This window comes from Pipistrellus hanaki (assembly GCF_964339955.1).
Source record: "Pipistrellus hanaki genome assembly, chromosome: 8".
NCBI classification, from domain to species: domain Eukaryota; kingdom Metazoa; phylum Chordata; class Mammalia; order Chiroptera; family Vespertilionidae; genus Pipistrellus; species Pipistrellus hanaki.
This window is the reverse complement of record NC_140510.1, coordinates 36,671,464-36,694,623: the sequence shown is the minus strand read 5'-3', so window position 1 is coordinate 36,694,623 and position 23,160 is coordinate 36,671,464. Positions and strand designations below refer to the sequence as shown.

At 36.6% G+C, this 23,160-nt stretch overlaps 1 protein-coding gene across 1 annotated transcript in view; it reads left to right on the top strand.

Annotated features, from left to right (window-relative positions):
* Nucleotides 1–22,324, top strand: part of LY75 (lymphocyte antigen 75) — an 85,455-nt gene extending 63,131 nt beyond the window's left edge. Inside the window, exons 26-35 of the mRNA XM_084891504.1 lie at nt 1,866–2,031; nt 3,676–3,843; nt 5,050–5,166; nt 8,858–9,052; nt 10,623–10,849; nt 12,032–12,200; nt 14,185–14,334; nt 16,974–17,096; nt 19,505–19,672; nt 20,808–22,324. Coding sequence (XP_084747630.1) covers nt 1,866–2,031; nt 3,676–3,843; nt 5,050–5,166; nt 8,858–9,052; nt 10,623–10,849; nt 12,032–12,200; nt 14,185–14,334; nt 16,974–17,096; nt 19,505–19,672; nt 20,808–20,986 — 1,662 coding nt within the window. The 3' untranslated portion in view covers nt 20,987–22,324. The remainder of the gene's footprint in view (nt 1–1,865; nt 2,032–3,675; nt 3,844–5,049; nt 5,167–8,857; nt 9,053–10,622; nt 10,850–12,031; nt 12,201–14,184; nt 14,335–16,973; nt 17,097–19,504; nt 19,673–20,807) is intronic.
* Nucleotides 22,325–23,160: the final 836 nt, after the last annotated feature.

Genomic DNA, 23,160 nt, shown 5'->3' with positions numbered 1-23,160 from the left:
TAACCCTCAAAGGAAATGACTGAAGGAGATAAAAATACCTACTCTCCCATTCTCATGGCCCTATGGGATTTGAAAACGGAAAAACAAACAGCCTTCCCTTGTGGGTTCTTTAAAAAACAAAAAACAAAAAAAAGCAGATCAAGAATTTAGTAAACAGAGGCCCGCTGGTATGGCTCAGTGGTTGAGCATCGACTATGAACCAGGAGGTCACGGTTCTCGGTCAGTGCACCTGTGTGCAGGAGGCAACCAAAGAATGATTCTCTTTCATCATGTTTCTATCTCTCTCTCCCTCTTCCTTCCTCTCTGAAATCAATAATAAAAGTGTATTTTTTAAACAGAATTCAGTAACAGCTAAGTAGAGTCTTAGTAAAGAGATTTAGTACTCATTAAAGAGATGGAATTCAGGGGCCTGGGACCTGTGTTCGTTGGGAGTGCAGCAAGGGGGTGGAATCCAGGGTCATACAAGTACAGTCACATGGCCAGAGGGCTACATCTGAAGCCACGTGGCTTGGGGATAACTGAGCACAGTGACAACTGGAACTCTGGTGGAGGACAGCTCAGAGTGAAACATTGATGGTGTTGAGGCTTCACCATGTTGCTATTATGGGTTCGCTAAGGAGACTGTGTGTGGCCTTTGCCCAGTATTCCAAATAAGCCAGGGATACAAAACTAACCTTGGGCCTCAGGAAAGCTTCGCTCCATGAGTCACTGTGTGGGGCCTCAGATCTGGCAGCAACATGGGAAGCTCAGACAGAACTGTACCCCGCAATCCATCTCCTAGACTTCTGTACCTACTCTGTAAAGCCTTCCTTAAGATAGCCGAGTGGCCAGGCCTGGTCAGGATGTAACAGCAGGTGTTTGCAGACTTTTGACTGCACAGCAGAATATAGTGACAAGGAAGCACGTCCCCAAAGACAGGTGTGGAAGCAGTGCCATGCCATCCACTGGTCTGAGGGGTTAGGAAGAAGGGACGTAGCATGTATGTAGCTTTCTGTGTGTACCAGCTAGCCACTGAGTCAGGTGTTTTACACGTATTGTGCCATTAATTCTACCCAGGAGGTTCAGGGTCACATTCATTTAATAGCTGCGGGGGTGGAAACTCAGCAAGGTAACCTCACAATCAAGAACTAATAAGTGATCAAACCAGAATTCAAAGCCAGATGTGCTTCGCTCTGAAGCCCATGTTCTTTCCACAACTACATGTTGTCTCTAGCTTTATCAGTGCCTAACCGGGGTCTTCACTCCACTTTAGCTTTCTGATTGCCAACAACCAACAATGCCAATGATGGGTGAGGCAGCATAGTGTAATCATTCAGACCATGGACGCCAGGACTGCCGACCTGGACTAGAATGCCCTGCAGTTTATGTTCCATGTGACTTTGCACACTCTACATGCCTTCAGCATCCTCATCAGTAAAATAGGCATAATAGTGTCTATCTCATATGGTTGTGAGGATTAAATAAGTTAACATTTGCAAAGCACTTAGAACAGTCCTGGGCACATAGTAAGTGCTATGTGTGTTAAATACAAGATAACATTAAAAGTCATTAGATGACCAAAACCGGTTTGGCTCAGTGGATAAAGCATTGGCCTGTGGACTGAAAGGTCCTGGGTTCGATTCCGGTCAAGGACATGTACCTTGGTTGCGGGCACATGCCCAGTAGGGGGTTTGCAAGAGGCAGCTGATCGATGTTTCTCTCACATCAATGTTTCTAAGTCTCTATTCCTCTCTCTTCCTCTCTGTAAAAAATCAATAAAATATATATATTTTTTAAAAGTCATTAGATGGACCATGAGGGCCAAAGCAATACAAAAGGGATTACATGACGTATTGCCACTTGAAATGTGTTTTCATTCTTTGCAGGATGAACTCAACTACGTTTGGTCGGATGGGAAACACCTTCAGTTTAGTCGCTGGGCTGACAACAATGAGCAGCTGGAGGACTGTGTGTTTTTAGACACCGATGGGTTCTGGAAAACGTCCGAATGCGATGACCACCAGCCGGGTGCTATTTGCTACTATCCAGGAAGTATGCGACATTCAGATATTTTCTTTCTCAAATTGCTATTAGTCTCCTGAAGGGTGTGATTTTGTAAAATCTGGTTTTGAAATTAAGAAAATTACAATCATCCTATTTTTTTTAAATATATTTAATTGATTTCAGAGAGGAAGGGATGGGAAGAGAAAGATAGAAACATCAATGATGAGAGAGAATCATTGATTGGCTGTCTCTTGCTTGCCCCACCCTGGGGATCGGGCCCACAACCCCAGGCATGTACCCTGACTGGGAATTGAACCGTGACCTCCTGCTTCATAGGTTGACGCTCAACCACTGAGCCACACCGACTGGACACAATCATGATCTTTTAACAACAAAATTTGTGAAAATATGTATTCAAAAATTCTATATATTAAATATTCTGTCATTAATTCTTTTTAGACATGTTTTATCTTTATCAGCTGACAATGGTAATTGTCCTTTTAATTTTAAATCCCCATTGGCCTCATTTGCATATGTTTGCTGTTTATAGTCTTATAGGAAATTGTATATTTGTGGGAATCCTTTCACAATTCGTATCATCAGCTACAATTTCTTCTCTGACTCACTGTTGACATTCATTTGGTTATAAGTAACAGCCACCAGCTCAAGCTAGTTTTAAACCAAAAATAAGAATTTTAGATCCTCAAAAAATGGGGATAGAGCTAAGGCTTGTGAGGAATGAAAATCAGAGGCTAATGCCATCCTCTACCTGTGCTTTCTGCTTCTCTCTATGGACCTGCTCTCTGCTTCTCTGCCTGCTCTCTGCTTCTCTGTGCGCTTGGTGACCCATGGCGGCTCTGCAGCTCTCACCTGCACCCATCACTGGAGGTGACTGCCCCTGAATGCCACTTTTCCGTTTCTCAGAGGGAATCTGAAGGACTTGGCTGAGTTGGGTATGCAATCTCTAGCTCACTCAGAGGAACGTGCGGGTTTGGGGTACGAAAAAGACACTCCTCAAACGGAGGGACTGGTTATAAGCTGGGAGAGACTGGCAGGCCTCTCTACTGCACACCTAAGCAGTTCCGTGGGCTTTGAGTAGAGCATGTCTATACTTGCATCTTCTTGAATGTATGGCCTTTTCACAAAATAGGGCGGTGTGGGGCGGGGGGGTGGGGGGTGGAGGGAGGGGCCGTAATTAGATTTTCTAGATGTCAGGTTTTAAACTATTGCTGTTTGCTTTTGTTAAAGGAATAACTTAATACATCACATATTTCATTAAATGTTCCTTTAGAATTAGAAAAGATATAAGTAACCAGACACTTGTTAATGAACTCTCAAAGTTTTAGTTACGTGCCTTTTATTATGTTTGTATAGTTCCTATGAGGCGGCCTTTTGCATTTGAAGTTTGGAGATGGAGGAAGACAGAAAGTACAATTAACCCAATAGCACCTCATTTTTTACATTCTTCCACTCACTCCACAGCCGGGGAAAGGAAATTACTGTTAAATAATTTCTTTCCTAAAGAAAGCCAGTTAGGAGGTCACATTATATTGAATGTAAACAGAACAAGCAGCAGCAGGCTAGTATTTCTTAGCTTCCTAAATATTTCCTACTAATCAAGTCCAATTATTATATAGAGAATTTAGCATTTATATCTGAAATTAGTATTCATACCATTAATTTTTTTTCTAGATGAGACTAAGAAAGAGGCCACACCAGTTAACAGTGTTCGTTGTCCATCTCCTGTTTTAAATACCCCGTGGATACCATTTCAGAACTATTGCTACAATTTCTTGGTAGCAAAGAATAGATACAAGGCAGTAACAAAAGATGATGTTCATTCTAGATGCCAAAATCTGAGTAAGTACATTATATGGGCATTATATATTGCATTACGCTCATTTTTTAAAAATCTTGTCTGTGTTAGAAATATTTCTAATTAGCACTAGTAATTTTCTAATTTCTACATTAATTTGTTTTTAATTAAAATGGAAGGTATAGCAGTTACCTCTTTCTTTATCCATTCATTAGAGAATTTGTCTAGCTTTACAGGTGTAAACAAAATGGGTTCTACTTCACAAAGGAAAGAAATATCACTATATAGGGGAGACTCTAGGCAAAATTAAAAGTTCATTTGAGAGGTCAGAAGCTTAAATAAGCCACAAAGAAACCGCTCTGCTTTAAAACACACACACACACACACACACACACACACACACACACACACACGCACACGCACACACGCACACATTTCATACTTCGAAGACTTTTCAGATATTTTCTATGTGATCCACTGAGGATTTGGAACTTCTGAACAATGGACCTCTGAATTTTGCGGAAAATGCCTTTGGGAAATACAAACCATTACCTTCCTCCCTTCCCCCCAAAGTCTGCTCTATTCAACACTGGTCTTGAAAGGTGTTCTACACAAGAGGATCTTTAGAAAAAAGAACAAGGTTAAGAAACACCATCGCTTCTGTTACAGATGATTAAGTGTGCATTTGCTTATATTGTAAGAAGTACTGACTAAATGAACTAGTTGATTTGTTTACCAAGTGTTTGCAAAGTTTTTATCCATGGAGCTCTTTTCTGAGAAACTCCTCTTAATTCCCCGAGGAACACAGTATGGGAAATAAAAACTTTTTTTAACCCTAATATAAGAATGATCACTAAGACTTATAGAAAATTGAAACTCTGTCTTAGAACCCATCCAAGAGCTTTTATTTATTACAGTCTTTGACAATGTATCATAAATACAGGTGGAATTATACCAACTCAAAATAAGCTTTAAATGGGAAAGATGAAGTGAATTAGTTTTAAATACTCAGCTCATCTACTAGATTGTCACTAGTCTGTAAGACCTTATTTATCATCAAAATGTTTTAAAACTTCTTAACCTATTCATTTTAGTACAATGAGACAGTTTTAATTAACATGTCTTTCTTATTTTCTGCTATTTAAGTTTAGGGATATATTAAACTCAGAAATAACATTTTCTAATTCAAATAAAGTATTCTAGATAAATTATTGTTTAAATTATTGACTTTTTTTTTTTTTGCTTAACAGATCCAAAATCACATATTCTGAGTATTCGAGATGAAGAAGAGAATAACTTTGTTCTTCAGCAACTTCTGCACTTTAATTATATGGCGTCATGGGTCATGTTAGGTCTAACTTATGAAAGTAAGTTCTAAATCTGCTGATTTTATTTACATTTATACTTTTTATAAACTACCTGTTTATCAAACTATAAAAGAATACCAGTAGTTCTTCAAAGTATATATTTATTAATATACAAAATTATCATTAATGCACTAAACACAACATATGAATATGAAACATTTTTTATGTCTCTGCTCTGCTATTAAAATGTCTTTAACACCAAGCCTAGAGTTAAATGGTGAAAAATAAATCTTTCTCTACTTTCTCTCCAAGCAGTTCCAGACTAAAAATGATCGCATTCCCATATACATCTCCAGTACTGACTTTGTATCTGTACTGTGTATGTGGGATGAGTGAGAATTACATTTCTATTAATGTTGAGCCTGTGGTTTTTAGAGCATTGGCTTGGGGTATACACTAGGAAAATCAGATACATAGATTGATAACGGGATAGAATATTTGACATTGTGTCTAAATACAACAAATCCAAGTTAATTGCTATAAAATTTTGTAAAACACAGATTTTAATAATAGGCCAATTTAGAAAGATACTCAACTATAGATGTTCTGAAAATCATAAAAGATTTGGAATTAGAAAAAAAAGAAAATCACTCTTTGGGTATAAAGCATCAAAAAGTATGCATTTATTCAAAAACAGGCCATAAGAAGGGGGACAGAACAATGATAATCAGAGGTGGGGTAGGAAAAGAAACTAAATTACTCAACTCTGACATTTAAAAATAGCCTTCTCTTTGGTATTTAACTTGTCTTTCTTAGAATGAGTTGCAAAGGCATTTCTTAAATGTTTATGGCTTGCAAATTAGTTAACAACAATTAAGCTATCAAGCAAATGGTAAGATTTAGGTTGCTAGTTGAAGATGAGTTTATCATAATAGGACATATTTGCCCAAGTCTTTTTTCCAATGACACTTGAATACCCTTTAATATAGAAATGGGTAGTTGGGAGGCAGAGGAAACTAGATGGAAAGTTCTCAGGCTTTATCTGAAAGTATTGAGGAAGTAGTGAACTTATGGAGCAGTGGAGACCACCCAGGATATAGTTCGAGATTTCAATTGCACCCTCTGATGTATTTTGTTAGTTGTATTTTCACAAACAACTGAATATGTATTTTATGTTCTGAAAAGCGTTTTTGAATCTCTAGACTTTCTTTTAATCATCCTAAAATTTTTAATAAAATGTCTGAGTAACAAAATTTCTATTAAGATATGTAGCCATATGAGCAACATATAGAGAGATGTTTCAAGCAAATTTGGTTTAAATCTAATTCTTACTGGCTTAAGTTATACCCATAGATTTGTGGGTTTTTTTGTCACCTTGATATACTTAAATTACATTGAACTGTATACCACCCATACAAAGGATTTTGTTTTGCTTTTTAAAATTCTGAACTTTTCAAAATTAAGGCCATGAATAGACATTGCTAAGAGAAGCCACATGTCAATTGAAAGATACTTCAAATGAAAAAGTGACCTTTTTGTATAGCAACTTTAGAAATACACCTTTGCCCATTGTGTTAGTCAGGAAATTGTAACTTGAACATTTGGGGAGAGGGAAAGAGAGACTAGGATGCATGAGGTGATACGAAGCAGCAATAAAGAACAAAACCATATGTACAGAACTGCTAGTGTTACCTTGCTGCAGTCAGGAGTTTGCCTGCAGGATAATGCCTTGAGAGGTGGTGATCACTGAAAGGTACAAACAGCCAGACAACCAGGATTATGTGTAGGAAGTAATGACGTTACTCCTTATACCAATTCATAATTTCAGTAGGCCTAGCAGTTTGTTTTTCCAAAAACTTTATTGAGATACAGTCACATCCATATGATTTAGCCATTTAAGGTATATAACTTAACTAGAGACCTGTTGCACAAAGATTCGTGCAATAGGCCTTCCTTCCCCCTGACTGCCGGCACCAGTTTTCCTCCGACACCCGGACCCAGGCCTTCACTCCGGCCACAGCAGAGAAGCCAAGCCTCTTCAGCCTTCAGTTGTCTTTCAGTCTTCAGTCTTTGCTCAGTGTCTGCATATGCAAATTAACCCACCATCTTTGTTGGGTTAATTTGCATATTCCTGGTTGGCTGGCGGGTGTCATAGAGGTATGGTCAATTTGCATCTTTCTCTTTTATTAGTGTAGATGGCCTTTTGTATAATCAGAGAGCGCTGCAATTATCACTAACCTAACAAGAAACACCATACCTATTAGTAGTTCCTCCTCATTCTCTATCCTCTCTCCCAACCCTCAGCAACCACTGATCTATTTTCTGTCACTACAGATTGCCTACTCTAGACATTTCTTATAAATCAGATCATACAATATGTGATTTTTTATGTTACTATTATTCTACTTAGCTTAATGGTTTTAATGTTTATGTATGTAGCACTGTAGCATGTATCATATATTGTGCCTTTTATGACTGAATAATATTCCACTGTATGAATATACCACATTTTATTCATCTGTTTATCAGTTTGTGGGCATTTAAATTGTTTTTAGCTTTTTTGTTATTGTGAATAATGCTGCCATAAACACTCATATACAACTTTTTGTGGATGTATGTTTTCATTTCTCTTGGACATATACTTGGTCTGGAATTGTTGGATTTGTTTAATCCTTTGAAGAACTGACAGTTTTCCAAAGCTGCTGTACTATTTTCCATCAAGGGTTCCAATTTCTCCCATATCTATGCCAACACTTATGGGCGGTTTTTGTTTGTTGTCTTTTTTATTATAGCCATCCAAGTGAGTCTGAGTGATTTATCACTGAGGTTAAAATTTTATTTATCTGATGATTGAAACTATTCAGCATTGTTTCATGTATTCATTGGCAATTTGTACGTCATCTTTGGAGAAATCTCTATTCCTACCCCTTGCCCATTTTTTATATTATTTGTTCTTTTTATTGTTGAGTTCTAATTATTCTTTTTATATTCTGGATAGAAGTTCCTTGTCAAATAAATGACTTGCAAGTATTTTCTTCCATCACTTTCTTGATAGTATAATTTCTAGCACAAAACTTTTAATTCTAATGAAGTCCAAATTATATATATTTTTCTTTTATCATTTGTGTATATCTAAGAGAGCTTTGCCTACCCTAGGGTCATAAAGATGTTCTCCTGTGTTGTCTTCTAAGAGTTTTATAGTTTTGGCTCTTAGATCTATGATCTATTTTGAGTTAATTATGTATATGGTGAAAGGAAAGGATCCAACCTCATTTTTTATTTTTATACATAGAAACAATTCATTCATCATTGAATTGTCTTGGCACTCTTGTTAAAAACCAGTTGACATAATCGTGCACAATTGTGTATGATTTCGGTCCAGAGAAGGGACTTGTCATTAGTCTTATAATAAATTATTTTTTTTATAAAATAGTTACACTCATTTTCATTGCCGTCAAACATATATGTAGGAAAAATGAATATTTGATGAAAGATAACAACATGTAAAGTTATTGCAGGATGGTGGAATTAAAAGTAAATTTTTATTTTCATGTTTATAACTTGTACTTTCAACATTGAAAATAAGTATGGCTCACTGTTATAATTATTTTAGAGAGATGCACATAATCATATAACCTTTTAGGAAGTAGAGAAAAAAGAAAGAAAAGTTATGATTGAAATATTAACCTCATAACTGTAATTCAAATATTGATTTCATCTCTAAGCATAGAAAAAAATGTTTCTTCTCCAGATAATTCTCTTATGTGGTCTGATGGGACCATGCTGTCCTATACACACTGGAGATCGGGAAGACCAGCTATAAAAAATGGCCATTTTTTTGCTGGCTTGAGTACTGATGGCTTCTGGGATGTTCGTACCTTAGATGCTGTTGAAGAAATACGCTACTTTCATCAGCACAGCATTCTTGCTTGCAAAATTGAAATGGGTGAGTGTATTTCCACTCCAGGGTTCTCCTGGTGGGAAGCTTGTAATTGTATTTTTTGAGTGCTTCTTCTGAATTCCATCCTATGAGAGGTGCTACAGAGGTAGCCTTGACAGTTTTGCGGAGTACTGGTCATATGTTTTGTACAATGTCCCTCATTCTTTTCTCATGATTAAACTGGAGTTATGGTTTTGGAGGTTAGGGGAAAACCACAGAAGTAGTGTCATTCTCATATCATGTGAAGGGTATGCTATCAACACAACTATCACTGCTGATTTTATTCTTGGTCACCTGGCTCTAGGTAATGTTTACAGATTTTTCCACTGCAAAGTTACTCTTTTTCCCCCTTCCCACTCTTTGTTAGGAAGGCACTGTACTCAGTCCACATTTACTTAGTGGAGAGTTACTCTCCGCCTTCCTGAAGGGGGTGGTATCCACATACTTTATTTGGAATTTGACCACACAGGAGGTTTTTTCTATTCTTCAACATTTTAAAATCTACTGTCATTTAATAAGTCAGTCAAAGAAAGAAAAATACTATATGTTCCACTTATATGTGGAATCCAAAGAATAATATAAATGAATAAGGAAATTAGAAACAGACCCACAGACTCAGAGAACAGACTGATGGTTGCCAGAGGGTAGGGAGGTGGAGGACTGAGTGAAAAAAAAGATGAAAGAATTGAGAAGTATAGATAGGTAGTTACAAAATAATCATGGGGATTTAAAGTACAATGTAGGGAATGTAGTCAATAATATTCTAATAACTATATGGTTCCAGGTGGATATTGGAAATACCAGAGGGAATACTTTGTAAAGCATACGATTGTCTAATCACTATGCTGTACACCTGAAACTAATACAAAATAATACCGAACGTAAACTGTAATTGAAAAAAATCATTCAGTCATTTATTGATATCATTATGGGCTCATGGCTACATAAGTCACACTGGGAATATAATCTGATTCACTATATTATTGAATCTTTTAACCAGATTGTCCCAGCTCTGGACATTGGACACTCTTTCACTTGGTTTCTGGGTCCCTTTGAAATACCCTCATCAATGTGGTTGTGTTATTGTTGTTATTTGTTTGTTTTCGGCTTACTTTCTGGTTACCTCATTTCTTTTTAGTCCTAATTTCACATAGCCTGACATCTGGAGACCTTTTTTCCAACAGGCTTTATGACTCTCTTAATACAGAGGAATGTCTCCTTCTCTAGTAGTTATGCACATTCTATCAGGTAATTGTTTTATCCCAATTGTAGGTGTTGTTGTTTTCTGTCCACAATAATATGTGAGCTCCTTCAATGAAAGACGATGTGTATGCCATTTTCTTAATCAACCAGACTACTGTCATAGTTAAGAGCCTGTTAAATGTGCTGTGGGAAAAAGAAAAATGAAGTATGCATTTGACCTTCCTTCCTAATAAGCAACCCAGTTTTATTTAACTTTTGAAGTGATTGTATGACCTGTCTTACCTATTTTACTTCTAATATTTATTAAATTGATTGGCTGACATTGGTCAACAGTTAAATTTAATCATGAACACCTTTCATTTCAATATTTTAGTTGACTACAAGGAACCATATAATACTACTCTGCCACAGTTTATTCCATATGGAGACGGCATTTACAGCATCATTCAAAAAACAGTGACATGGTATGAAGCAGTAAACATGTGCTCTCAGAGTGGAGGTCATTTGGCAAGTGTTCACGACCCAAAGGGCGAGCTCTTCCTGGAAGATATCGCAAAGCGGGATGGATTTCCACTGTGGGTTGGGCTCTCAAGTCATGATGTGAGTATTGCTGTGCTGTCCAGAAGTTTCCCACATTTGTTAGAGGTTTGGCAATGTGAACATAAAATACCAATGCGAAGTATAGCACCAGATTAAGTCCTGGGACTTAATTAGCATAGCATAGTGCTTTCTCGACTTTCCACAATATAGAACAAATTGAGAAATATATCTGTAGTGTGCACTGCAGCATGTGGCCGGGACTGCCGTAGCCTCAACACTGCCCGGGCCCAGCAAATGAGTAACACAACAACACCTCTCTGATCCGTTTGGGGGAGACCAAGTGAAAAGCTGGTGAAAAGGAAGGAGCACGAAATCAGAAGAGCCCGAGGTCCGCTCTGGTGGCAGATCTTCCATTGCATACTGGGTGATCGTGGGCAAGATATTTGACACTTGAAGCTTATTTCCTCATCTGTAAGATTTTGGAGTGATAATTATTTTCCTTAATCTAGGATCATAAGGACGATTGCAAGTTAAATTCTTAACATTAGGACTAGTAAACATATATACTTTTGCCATTTCCCCCCTAGAAATCAGCACTCTTTGAGAGTAATCTTCTACTAGTAAACACGTCTTTTGTGCCATTATTTGAGTTCTATTAATTATTATATTCATGTAGCTATAATAATGACTAGTATACAAAAAAAATAGCCATCTATTGAAATTAGAATAGAAGGCCTGGTGTAAATAATCTTTAGGACAATGGAGAAAATAAAATAAAGGATAGTGAATTTAGGATTATAGAATAAAGGAAAAATCAAAAAGTAATCTTGGGAAGTAATTTTCTCTTCCAGCCCCCTGCTGATTACTGGCTTCTGTAATATGAAAAACAATATTTAAGATAATATCAATGCTGGAATTGTAAATCTGTAATTGTGATAAGTGGAAACAATTTACACATTGTTTTATTTCAAGTGTTATATAAACTCATCCTTAAACAGAATAAATCTAGAGATAGCATATAAAAACTGACTCTAAATTTAAAATCCTACGTAAATTGTGCCAGAGCAAATATCTCAAATCAGTGCATCAAAAGTAAATCCCAAATAGATCCAGACCTACAACACTTGCAAGCAAATAATTAATGCTCCACTTCAACATTTCTTAAAGTATCTATGTTCTTATTTATGTTCTTTTTTAACTCATCCATCTAGATTCAGGTTGTCTCTATCATTCTTAAAACAGGGCACAGAATCAAATTTTGAGTGGTCTGATGGCAGTGCGTTTGACTACATCCTATGGAAAGATAAACAGTCTCCTGGGAATTGTGTTTTCTTGGATCCAAAAGGATTTTGGAAACATGAAGATTGCAGCTCTTATAAAGATGGTGCTATTTGCTATAAATCTACAAAATGTAAGACTTGATTTCAAATAATTGTGTATTTACTAAAATATACTGCTTGTTTTATACACTTGATTAGTACTCAAAGGAATTTTTAGAAATTTTAAATGAGGTTTATTCACAATTTCTCCAAAAACTAATTTTGATACTTTGCAAAGAGAAATAAATACAATATACCTGGTCAGGGAATTTGTTCTCATAGATATTCAGTAGTTCCATCACTAGGGAAGTTTTAACTCTAGAATTTGTGAGTTTCAGTTTCACTTAGCAGTGTTTTCAAAGACTGGGATTCTTCTTTAAAAGAAGTGTCCCACAGCATGTAGCTTGAGAAATGCTTTAGGTGGCCTACCATATTGATTGATGGCTGTGAGAGTCTCTGTGGTCAAGAAGTCTGCTGCATGTTGTGTAACTAAGCATTTCCCAAACTTATATGATCCTTAAAGTTGAGGAAAGAGCCCCTTCCATCAGGGGCTGTATTTGAGATCATTCCTGATAGGTAGAGCGTGAGCCTTGGGGAAGAGCACAAGAACCCAGACCACCAGGAGCTGCAGAGGCATGCTGGGTGGCCAGGCCTGGTGCGGGGTTGGTCTCTGAAGCTTCTGGTTCTCATTGCTGGCCCTTGCAGAAAAAAATAAATGCAAGAGTTGGAAGTAAAACTCCATTTTACTTAGCAGTAAAGAAAGAAACCGTTTGCAGCCTAAGACAGCCCAGAAGCAGACTGGATAGAAACGAGTGGACTTTGAAGATCTCCAAGGGTTCCTAGTTTTCAAAGCCAAGCAATTCAAGAAGGTCCGCCAGTCTTAGCCATGCCTTGGGAGCCAACATTCAATATGTTTTGTATCTAATGAAGCTCACAGATCATTGTCTTGCACAACAATGGAGTGGTCGACAGTTTATTTTTGAAAAAGCAACTATTTTCACAAGGTGGTAAAAGGAAGCACTTGCTAGTAATGTCTCTCTCCATCAGCAGCGTTAATGTAGACCTGTCACAAGTCCTGCAGACTTTACAGATGTACTTGGCAATGAGCTTTGATCACCAGTCGCTAGGAAACTTATCAACTGTCAAACTGAAGGGAGACTTAGAGCTCAAACCAAGTGCGTTCTTGAAAAGAATGGAGGCAAAAGCCAATCAAATAATTTAAGTTCAAAAAAGATCAAGCCCAGCTAGAGAAACAGAAGAAGGAATTAAGAACAGTCAGAACATCTCTTGATGGCAAAGGAAACAGCAGCAGCCATTCTTCTGGAACCACTGGGACCACAAATTAGAAGGACCTACCAAATTGAGAGATGGAGGGGAAAAGGCAGGAAGAGCCTTCAGTTGCTGAAGGACATACAAACCTGCAGAAGGCACACAGAGAATAGCTGGGGTTGAGATGACTGACCATACCAGGTCAGAGCTTTGATCCTGATGATCTGTACCTCACAAATAGCATGCTAACAATTTACCTTCCAGTTCTCATGCTCTCTTCTGTGGAAATTAATAATCAGAGGCACAGGCTTTGCTACACAGGCTTCCTGTGTTATACAGCACAATGAAAAGTTAAACATTTTAAATGGAAACCAGAGAGGGAGGGTCAAAAGCTGAGAAGCCACACGTACTCTTTTTTTTTGTTTGAGACTGCTTTTTCTTTGCTGACATGTTACATTTTGCAAACACATCACCAAATTTTCATTTGTGGTTGTGATTTTTAAAAGTAGTTCTGAATAGTGTTTGGCAAGGTAAAATAAGGTTTCTGTTATCAAAATAAAAAGGAATCCAAAGAATTGTGATTGCTATTTCAAAGTAGTTTACAGGCCTGTCTAGCCAATCTTTGCTTCCTTGCCTATTGTGTCTTTCCAGTTGTTTTTCACTTAGTCTAAATCCATCTTCGAAGGCAAGTACTTTTCTTTGTCGTCTAAGTTCTAAAAATGGTATTCCAAAAATCTAATTAGAATATATACTCAAAAGTCAGTTATTTTTTCTGTGCATTTTTACAACTGTCTCACATTTTTATAGCTCCAGAGGTATCCCCTCTTACATACTCATCGCGATGCCCAGCAGTAAAAGGGAATGGACCCCAGTGGATCCAGTACAAGGGCCACTGTTATGCATCTGACCAGGCGTTGCACAGTTTCTCAGAAGCCAAACAGTTTTGTTCAGAACTTGGTGAGTTAAAATTCATTTATTTTCTTTGATTCAATAATATAATCATTGGAATTGTTTTTAAAGAAATAATTTGAGACAATGATTATATTTTTGAAAATATTTTTAAAGTAGACACAACTGATAATAGCATTATCACCTAATTGCCCGGTGGTGGGGAAGTGGTTAAGTATTTTATGATGTACGACTTCAATGGAATATTGAAATAGCCATTAAAAATGATCGATCTAAGAATACGTACATGGAAAATAGAAGTAAGTGGGAGGAAGTAGAATGAAAAAATAAGTAAATTGTTATGTGAAAATACAAGGAAACAGTTTTAAATATAGCTAGACTTGCTTAGATGAAGGGGTTAAGAGGTAAATTTTTTATAAAGTTGGTTAAGTAGCAAATGCAAAATTGTAGATTTTTTATCACTTAGTTATTAATAAATAAGCTTAGCCTGACCAGGGTAGCACAAAGCATGTGTTGTCCATTCAATATGCAGTAGCAGTGGCTCACATCATCAGATCACCACAGAAACAGGACTTCTGTCTTCAGATAGAACTACCTTAGGATGAGCAGCAATGATCATCACTCTCCATGATAAATGTAGCCAGTGGTCAAACTGTGAAATGACTTCTAGAATACCTGTATTCTTGGGTATCAGTGTAGCTAGCCAGATGGTATCTATCTCATTTTTTTTCTTTTTTCTTTTTTTTTCTTTTTTTCTAATTATTGTAGATGCACGTGGAAGATTTTTAAATCTCCATGTTACTGCTTAACTATATGATAGGAACCTTTGTGTGGGAACTGTTCTTTGTTAACATACATAATACAGACATATACACACACAGGCATATATAACAGATGATAGATGATAGATAGATGGATAGATAGATGATAGATGATAGATAGATAGATAGATAGATAGATGATAGATAGATAGATAGATAGATAGATAGATAGATAGATAGATAATGTGATGGGAAATATTATGAGCTATATACTAGTATATGCATATATGCTCTGGAGGTCAGAAGCCTCTGGCTCCGAAAGGAGAAAATAGGAAGGTTTACTGTTATTGTAGTGGGCATGTGTTAAACACTTAAGCTTTGGAGGCAGACAGATTTGGGTTCAAATCCACCAAGCTCCCACACTTAGTAGCTGAGTGGTATTGTGGAACTTACATAATTGTTTCTCTTTTCTCATCTAAAAAGAGTGAGAATAAAAATACAGTTGATCCTTAAGCAACAAATGGTGAGGGGCAGTGACCTCCCTCCCCCTTTCAGTAGAAAATGTGTGTATAACCTTTGATTCTCCAAAATATGCAGTCATTCCCCAGTATCCACTGGGGATTGGTTTTAGAACCACCTCCCATCCCCACAGATACCAAAATCTTAAGATGCTCAAGACCCTCATATAAAATGGCATAGATCAATACATACAGTTGGCCCTCTACATCAGCGGATTACCAAATGCAGATGGAAAATACTGTTTTTTACCCAAGGTTGGTTGAATCTGAGGATGCAAAACCCAGAGTTACGGAGGGCCGTCTGTATATTTATTGAAAAGAAAATCCTTTTTTGAACCCTCACAGTTCAAACCCATTGTTGAAGAGCCAAATGTAGTACTTACTTCAAAGTTTGGGTAAAGATTGGATTGTTGTATTAATGAATAAAATGAGGTAATGTTTGTAAATGTAGGGCAGTGCCCTGCAAATAGTGAGCATTTAGAACTTATCATTAGAAAGACTGAGATTGACTTTCTATTGTAATTCGATAATTGGCTAGCTGTGTAGACCTTACCAATTTACTTGCTCTCCTTGAGCCTCAGCTTCCTCATCTATAAAATGGGGATAATGCCTTCCTCCATAGGATTAGGTAATAATAAGCATGGTAACATAAAGTACCTGTATACTGTGGGATGTAGAACAGAATAAAGGCTTCCCTTTGCCCTTTAAATACAACCTACTACAAAAGTTCAAGTGTGGATATGCTAGTTGCTATTGAAGACTATCTGATTCCATTTAGGATTGATTTCCAACTCTAGTTATTATTTTATTTCTATCTCTTGCCTGATGCTATGTTCTCTGAGTTTGGGGCAAACTATCAAACTTCAAGCATATTCACTCTTTCAATTCCATACTATATTTCGGCACTTACAGTAGGTATGACCAAATGCACATATGTATAAAATAATGTTAAGTGGAAGGCTAATGCTCCCTAACACCCCAAACATATTTGCTTTATTTTTCATTTTAACAAAAGCAAACTTATGCAAAAATTGTTGTTGAAGAGAGAGTGCTGAATATCTATAGGGAAACATACCTTTCTACTGTCATGTCCCCACTTCTTATGATGAACTGTTCATACACAACAGTCTCTCTGGTTAGGCAGTTCCAAGATTTTAAAAGGTCACCAGTAAGCATAGTAAGTAAAACACAGACACGAAATTTCTTTATAAAGTTTCAATCTAGAAATATTTCTAACTTTTTAGGAAGATATTAATGCCAATATTTGATTTTAAAAACATTCTCTGTAAAGTTTGAATTTCTCAGTGACCTTGATCATGATAATTTGTCTTTTCTCAAAGGCTCAAAATAAACCACCAACTTAGTTTGCATGAAGCTAATTAGTTAGGGATTTGTTTTCCTTCAACAGATCATTCTGCAACTATTGTTACCATAGAGGATGAAGATGAGAATAAATTCGTGAGCAGACTGATAAGGGAAAATAAAAACATTACCATGAGAGTTTGGCTTGGATTATCTCAGCATACTGCTGGTAAGTGACATCTTTGCATGTGCAGTGTGCAAAGAGAGCTCTGACTTGTCCTAAATACCAAGTCAACCTTACTGAAGAATGTCAAATGGTATTTAATTCAAGTGCTTCTTATTGATGAGTAAGCTAGGTCTGCTGGCTGTTTTCAAGGCTTATAAATTCCTAATGAATAAGTGAATAACTTATTAGTAATGATGCAATAGAAAATAAATTGAAACCAACTGGCATTGTTAGAAATTTAAGATACTTAGACCAATAAGATCTATTTTTCTTCTACAGCAATATCTGTGTTTGCCATGCCCTACAAGGAGTCTTACTTCCCTTAGAGTTCTCATGTCTATCACCCCAAGTTTTCCCAGTTTATAAATATGTTATTCAAAAAGTTCTTTTCTTATTCTTTCCCTCCCTCTTGGAATATTTTTATCATAGAGAAAAAATTTTATCTTCATAGCAATTTGTTTTATTTTTGAAAATAATTATAAAATTGTAAAGTATTAATTCAAAAAGATCTGTGGAAGAATCCTATATAATAAGGAATCTATATAATAAAACCCTAATATGCAAATCGACCAAATGGCAGAACAACTGGTCGCTATGACGCACACTGACCACCAGGGGGCAGACACTGAATGCAGGAGCTGCCCCCTGGTGGTCAGTGCACTCTCACAGAGGGAGCACCACTCAGCCAGAAGCAGGGCTCACGACTGGCAAGCACTGAATCTGTAGCGCTAAGGACACCTCAGGGAATGTCTGACTGCTGAGGAGCAGACCTAAGCCAGCAGGTGGACATCCCCCAAGGGGTTCTGGACTGCGAAAGAGCGCAGGCCAGGCTAAGGGGACCCGCCCCCTTCTGAGTGCACAAATGTTGTGCACCGGGCTTCTAGTATTTCAACAAAGAATAACAGATGCAGGGTTTGAGTGAACTTGAAATTGATAATGAGTGAGTTCAGGGTAGAAACTCAATAGACTAATAGGAAGTCTGTTTCATATTTTATACAAAGTATAATTCTAAATATTTGAAATGTGAATTTCAAAATGTTAAGCACTTGTCAAAAAGAGACTTTGTTTGGGGCAGTGTACAGTTGATGTTTTGTGGTGTTGTACACTTGAGACCTATATAATTTTATAAACCAACGTCATCCCATTAAATTCAATTTAAAAACAAATAACTAATTAAAAAATTAAAAACTCAAGCTAAGCTCTTTGCCCCATCTGCTGTGACTATGAAGTCCATTCTGAGCAGTCAGACTGTCAACAGCTCAGATAATGTCAACATCACGCTAAAGGACGTGTGGTTATTGTGAAGGACCTCAGAGGCACCCTGCGGAGGGACTTCTGTCACATCAATGTAGAAATCATTCTCCCTGGGAAGAAGAAGAAGAGGCTCTGGGTTGACAAATGGTGGGAAAATAGAAAGGAACTGGCCACCGTTAGCACCATCTGAAATCACGTACAGAACACAGTCAAGGGTGTTAGTTACACTGAGCTTCCATTACAAGATGAGTTCTGGGTACCCTCATTTCCCCATCAATGCCGCTATTCAGGACAGTGGTTCTCTTGCTGAAGTCAAATTTCTTGGGCAAATAATAATCTGCAGGGTTCGGATGAGATCTGGTATTGCTTGTTCAGTATCTCAAGCCCAGAAAGATTTGATTTTTGAAGGAAATGACTGAATTTTTATTCACATTAGCTACTTTGATTCAGCAAGCTACAATAGTGAAAAACACAGAGATCAGAAAAAATTTTTGATGGTATCTGTGTTTCTGGAAACAAAACAGTTCAGCAGGCTAATGAATAAGATCTAAGCTGCCCAGCTACAGAAACAGCAAAATGCCAAATTACTCCTCAGAATTAGTTGTGATATTTTAAAGATGCAATAAAAAACATATATTGATGAGGGAGGGAGATAATAAAAGTTAAAACAAAAAAAATAAGAATGGATTCAAAGTTGACTATTTATGAATTATAAGTTGTGTTTACACTATCACCACAAGGCGGTGCTGCCTCAACTGGAAAATAAAAAATGGAGTTAAGGTGGACGCCTCCTTCCCACCAACATACTTTAATGATGAGTTTTTTCACCGGGGGTAAGAGAGGGAGGGAGATAAAGTCTGTAGAAATCTACTCTCTCTCAATAAATGTGCGAGAATCCTGCCCTTTAATCAAAACACTACATACTCTATCTGTGTTGTCTAATAGAACTTTCTATATCTGCCCTGTCCAGTATAGTAGTCACTAGCTACATATAGCAATTGGGCACTTAAAATGTGACAAGTGCGACTTCTTTTACATTTTTTCACTTTTAATAAATTTCATTTTAAGTAGTGGCACAACACTGTATGAGCTGCAAGCCTTTTTACTTTAGTAATTTAGTGACAGTAAACATAGTCGTATTTGATTTCCTTCTTTAGATAAATCTTGGAATTGGTTAGATGAATCAAAAGTGAAATTTGTCAAATGGGCAAATAAACGAAGGAGCAACGGTGGAAAATGTAGCGTTTTGTTAGCCTCAAATGAAACTTGGGTAAAAGCTGAATGTTCACATGGCTATGGACGAGTTGTCTGCAAAGTCCCTCTAGGTAAGTATGGAACCTGTCTTTCGGAAACGTTTTTGCAGAACAGGTTAGAAAATAAATATACAACTTAATAATATGCAAAGGGTTGTCCTAGGTCCTAAAGCATTTTGTCCTTACAGTGTATTAATAAAAAATAAAAAAAATCTTAAGTTATAGAGATTCTTTCCCTCAGAAAACTAGATTACCAAAGATGATAAATGCACCAGGTGCCTAGGACTTCCAGAGGAAATGACTAAAAACCTCAATTTTATACAATTCTTTCTTAAGGAAAATGGAAGCTGCCAGAATTGTCAGATAGGTCAATTCTTTGAAAATGTTCTTAAGATATGTCTCATTCTATAGTTTAAATTTTTAAAAGCTCAAAGATTAAATTCTGCAGTTTGCTTCCTTCTTCCTCAGTCCCTTGGAACTCATGATTACCTTAACAGCATTCCAAAACTCGATTTGATTAATTCGAGTTACTTTGGATGTCTGTAAGAAATCACAATTTGGACTTACCTTTCAGCATGAGTTGATATATAAAATAACCATAAAAATCTTGATTTCTAGCCAAAGAGCTCTAAATTTTTTCACAGCACCATTCTTAAAGATCTAGCATAAAGTATCTGTATACTCACTCACTGGTTCAGCAGATATTTTGAGCCTCGTCTCTACGTCACGCCCTGTCCTATGTGCTGAGTGCACCTGGGAACAAGACGAATGAGATGCCTTTTCTTCAGAATCTAGTGGAGGGAGACAGATCATATGTAACCACCACGCAAGCCCACATTTAGAAGAGAGGAAAGTATCAAATTGTCATAAACTATGTGATTGAGACTAGAGAGATAGCTACTCTCAGTTGGGTTATCAGGGAAGATGTCTAAGAGTAGGAGACACTGAAGCTTCAATTTCTTTGTAAGAAAATTGCTATACTAATGAAAAGGATTTGCATGAAAAGGAAAATAAATTTGGGGGGGAAGCACTTAAGTGTTTGGTGGTGATTTTTAATTGTGTTCATGCTCTGAAACAATCAAGTACTTATTGGATCTAATCTGTACAAGGTTTGCTTATGTGACACCCTGCCAAATGCATAAAATTAATAATAATAATAATCGCTTTTATATTCTCTCCTCCAATGTCAAACCTTCCCCTGCTCTAGGCTCTGATTACAGAGGAATATTTATTGCTTTCACCGTGCTAATCATCTTAGCTCTCCTCGGCGGACTGGTCTGGTTCCTCTTCCAAAGGAAACGTATGCACTGGGCAGGCTTCTCTTCCGTCCGATATGAACAAGGAGTGAATGAAGATGAGATTATGCTTCCTTCTTTCCAGGACTAAATTCTTCTAAAAGTTTGCTAATTTGCACTAACATGTTAGGGAAAATGAGCCATTTAAAATTTTTCCAGTGTCAGTATTTAGTCTCTTCCCAAGTACTTTTTCAATTGTTGAAGTTGCTATTCTGGTATCCATGTTTAATTATTCAAACATGCCATGCATATAACTCTACTGAACAGAATGGAAAGGAACTAATTTTAATGTGCCTTTTCTCTGTAAGAATGTGGTTGGTAACTAGAATGCGTATGTTTTAATGACATTTTAACATAATGTCTAAAAATTTAAATTGGTGTATTACTAGGTCATACATCTCCCTTTTAATTTTTATGAACATCTGGCCAAATGCAAAATTAGTACCTCAGGGTAAAAACAGAACTCTAAGTAATGTCAACATTGTTTTAAAATGTCACTTGTAGCATTTGAGGGAAAGTATTAAAGGAGAGGTGTGCTTATTTTTTGCACAGCAAAATGGTACCTCCTGGCAAAATGATTCTTATACTAGTCCAAATACATTTTATACAAAATTACTTAAATGTAAAATTTTGTTCCATTCATAATTATTCATAAAACAGTGACTGTTAAAGATTTGGTACTTAATATTTTTCTCATGTGAGAACTCTGTTAATTAGTTTGATTAGATAACCTTGTAGCAGTATGGGTTTGTTGTCTTTTCTTAGGTACAACATATATCTGTTTCCTTTTTAAAGGGAATCAGCTAAGAGATTTTGAAAATTTTACAATTTATATAATGTACATGATATGTCAACTTTTGACTAACAATTTTTTTTATTTTTTATTTTTTTACTTTATAGTGAGCTAAAGAGAAGTAGTCTGTGAAGGAAAGTGTATATCTTGTAATTGTAAAAATGAAAATTATACAATGAAACTATAAACTTTATGATTACTACTAAAATATTTAAAATTATGAATGATTAACGAAACACTGTTTTGGGTTGCCACTGTACATTTTATCACTGAGGATATATTCTTAATAACTTCCACTGGACCTGGTGAATGTTTTATTCAACATTTAACTTATATTTGTACGTTAGAGTATTTTTGTATAAAATCCACAGATTTATTTTAAAGTTTAAAATTTTTATGCTATAATAAAATTGTAAATAATTACCTAAGACAGGTTTAGTATAAACTAAAACTATATTGTAGTTGTTCTGAAATATTTTTTATTAAATTTGTTAGACCAGTTATTTTGCACTAAGATTTATACAGTTTTAGTTATTAAGACTTTCTTCAAAGAACTAAACCGACGTGATGTGAAAAATTCACCTCTACTAGGATATAGTAGTGATGCTGCAATAAAGTTGTATTATTTTTTAAGTATCCTTGTTTTAAAAAAAATCTCTAAATTGGGCTTTATTGTGTTAGGTATACAGTAGGACAAGAAATAAAGTGAGCAGCTATTGTAAAGCAAGGCATTCCTTAGATTCTGTGTGTATTTTTTGAAGAATAAAATATAATCATTCCTACATTTCTGAATGTTTGGTTTTAGTCTCTTTTTCAGATTCGTCTGAATCAACATGTCTTTTAACTATCAGATCAGCAGAAATTCCATTTATACTCCACTTCTCATTCTTTTCACTACCTTCCATCCCAAGGCATTCATCAACCTCTTCTAAGTCAATTGTCCAGCTCCCACTGGACAGTCTACATGAAAGCCCTCTCAACATGACCAGAACTGCCCACATGGTGTTCCCTTCCCATTTCCTCTGTTCAGATGTCTCGGGGGAACTGAAGACAGCCTTCCCTAACAAATCCAGCCCCCACATGTGGTCTGACAAAATCAATCTCTCAAACTTAGGCACCTGAAAATGTAACCGAACAGACCTGGCCATCAGGTCTCCGAGACAAATTCAGACGTGATGCCAGTGATCAGCCTCTTTTCCCCATTTCCCCCCACACATAGCATGTTCCCCTCCCTGATCCTAGGATAAGACACCCTAGCTCTCCGGGAATTCTGCCCCGCAAATGACTGCTGCAGTGTTGGTAGCCCCCAATCCTGACCCCACCACTGAGTTTATGCTAGGGACAGTCAGAGGTTCAGATTCCTCTGTATTATGCTCATTTAATCCTAAAACCTTCTTGGAGAAATGAAGATTTGTTATTAGTTCAACTGTTTTATCTTGCTTAAGGTGACAAATTTTAACTAGATCTCAAAG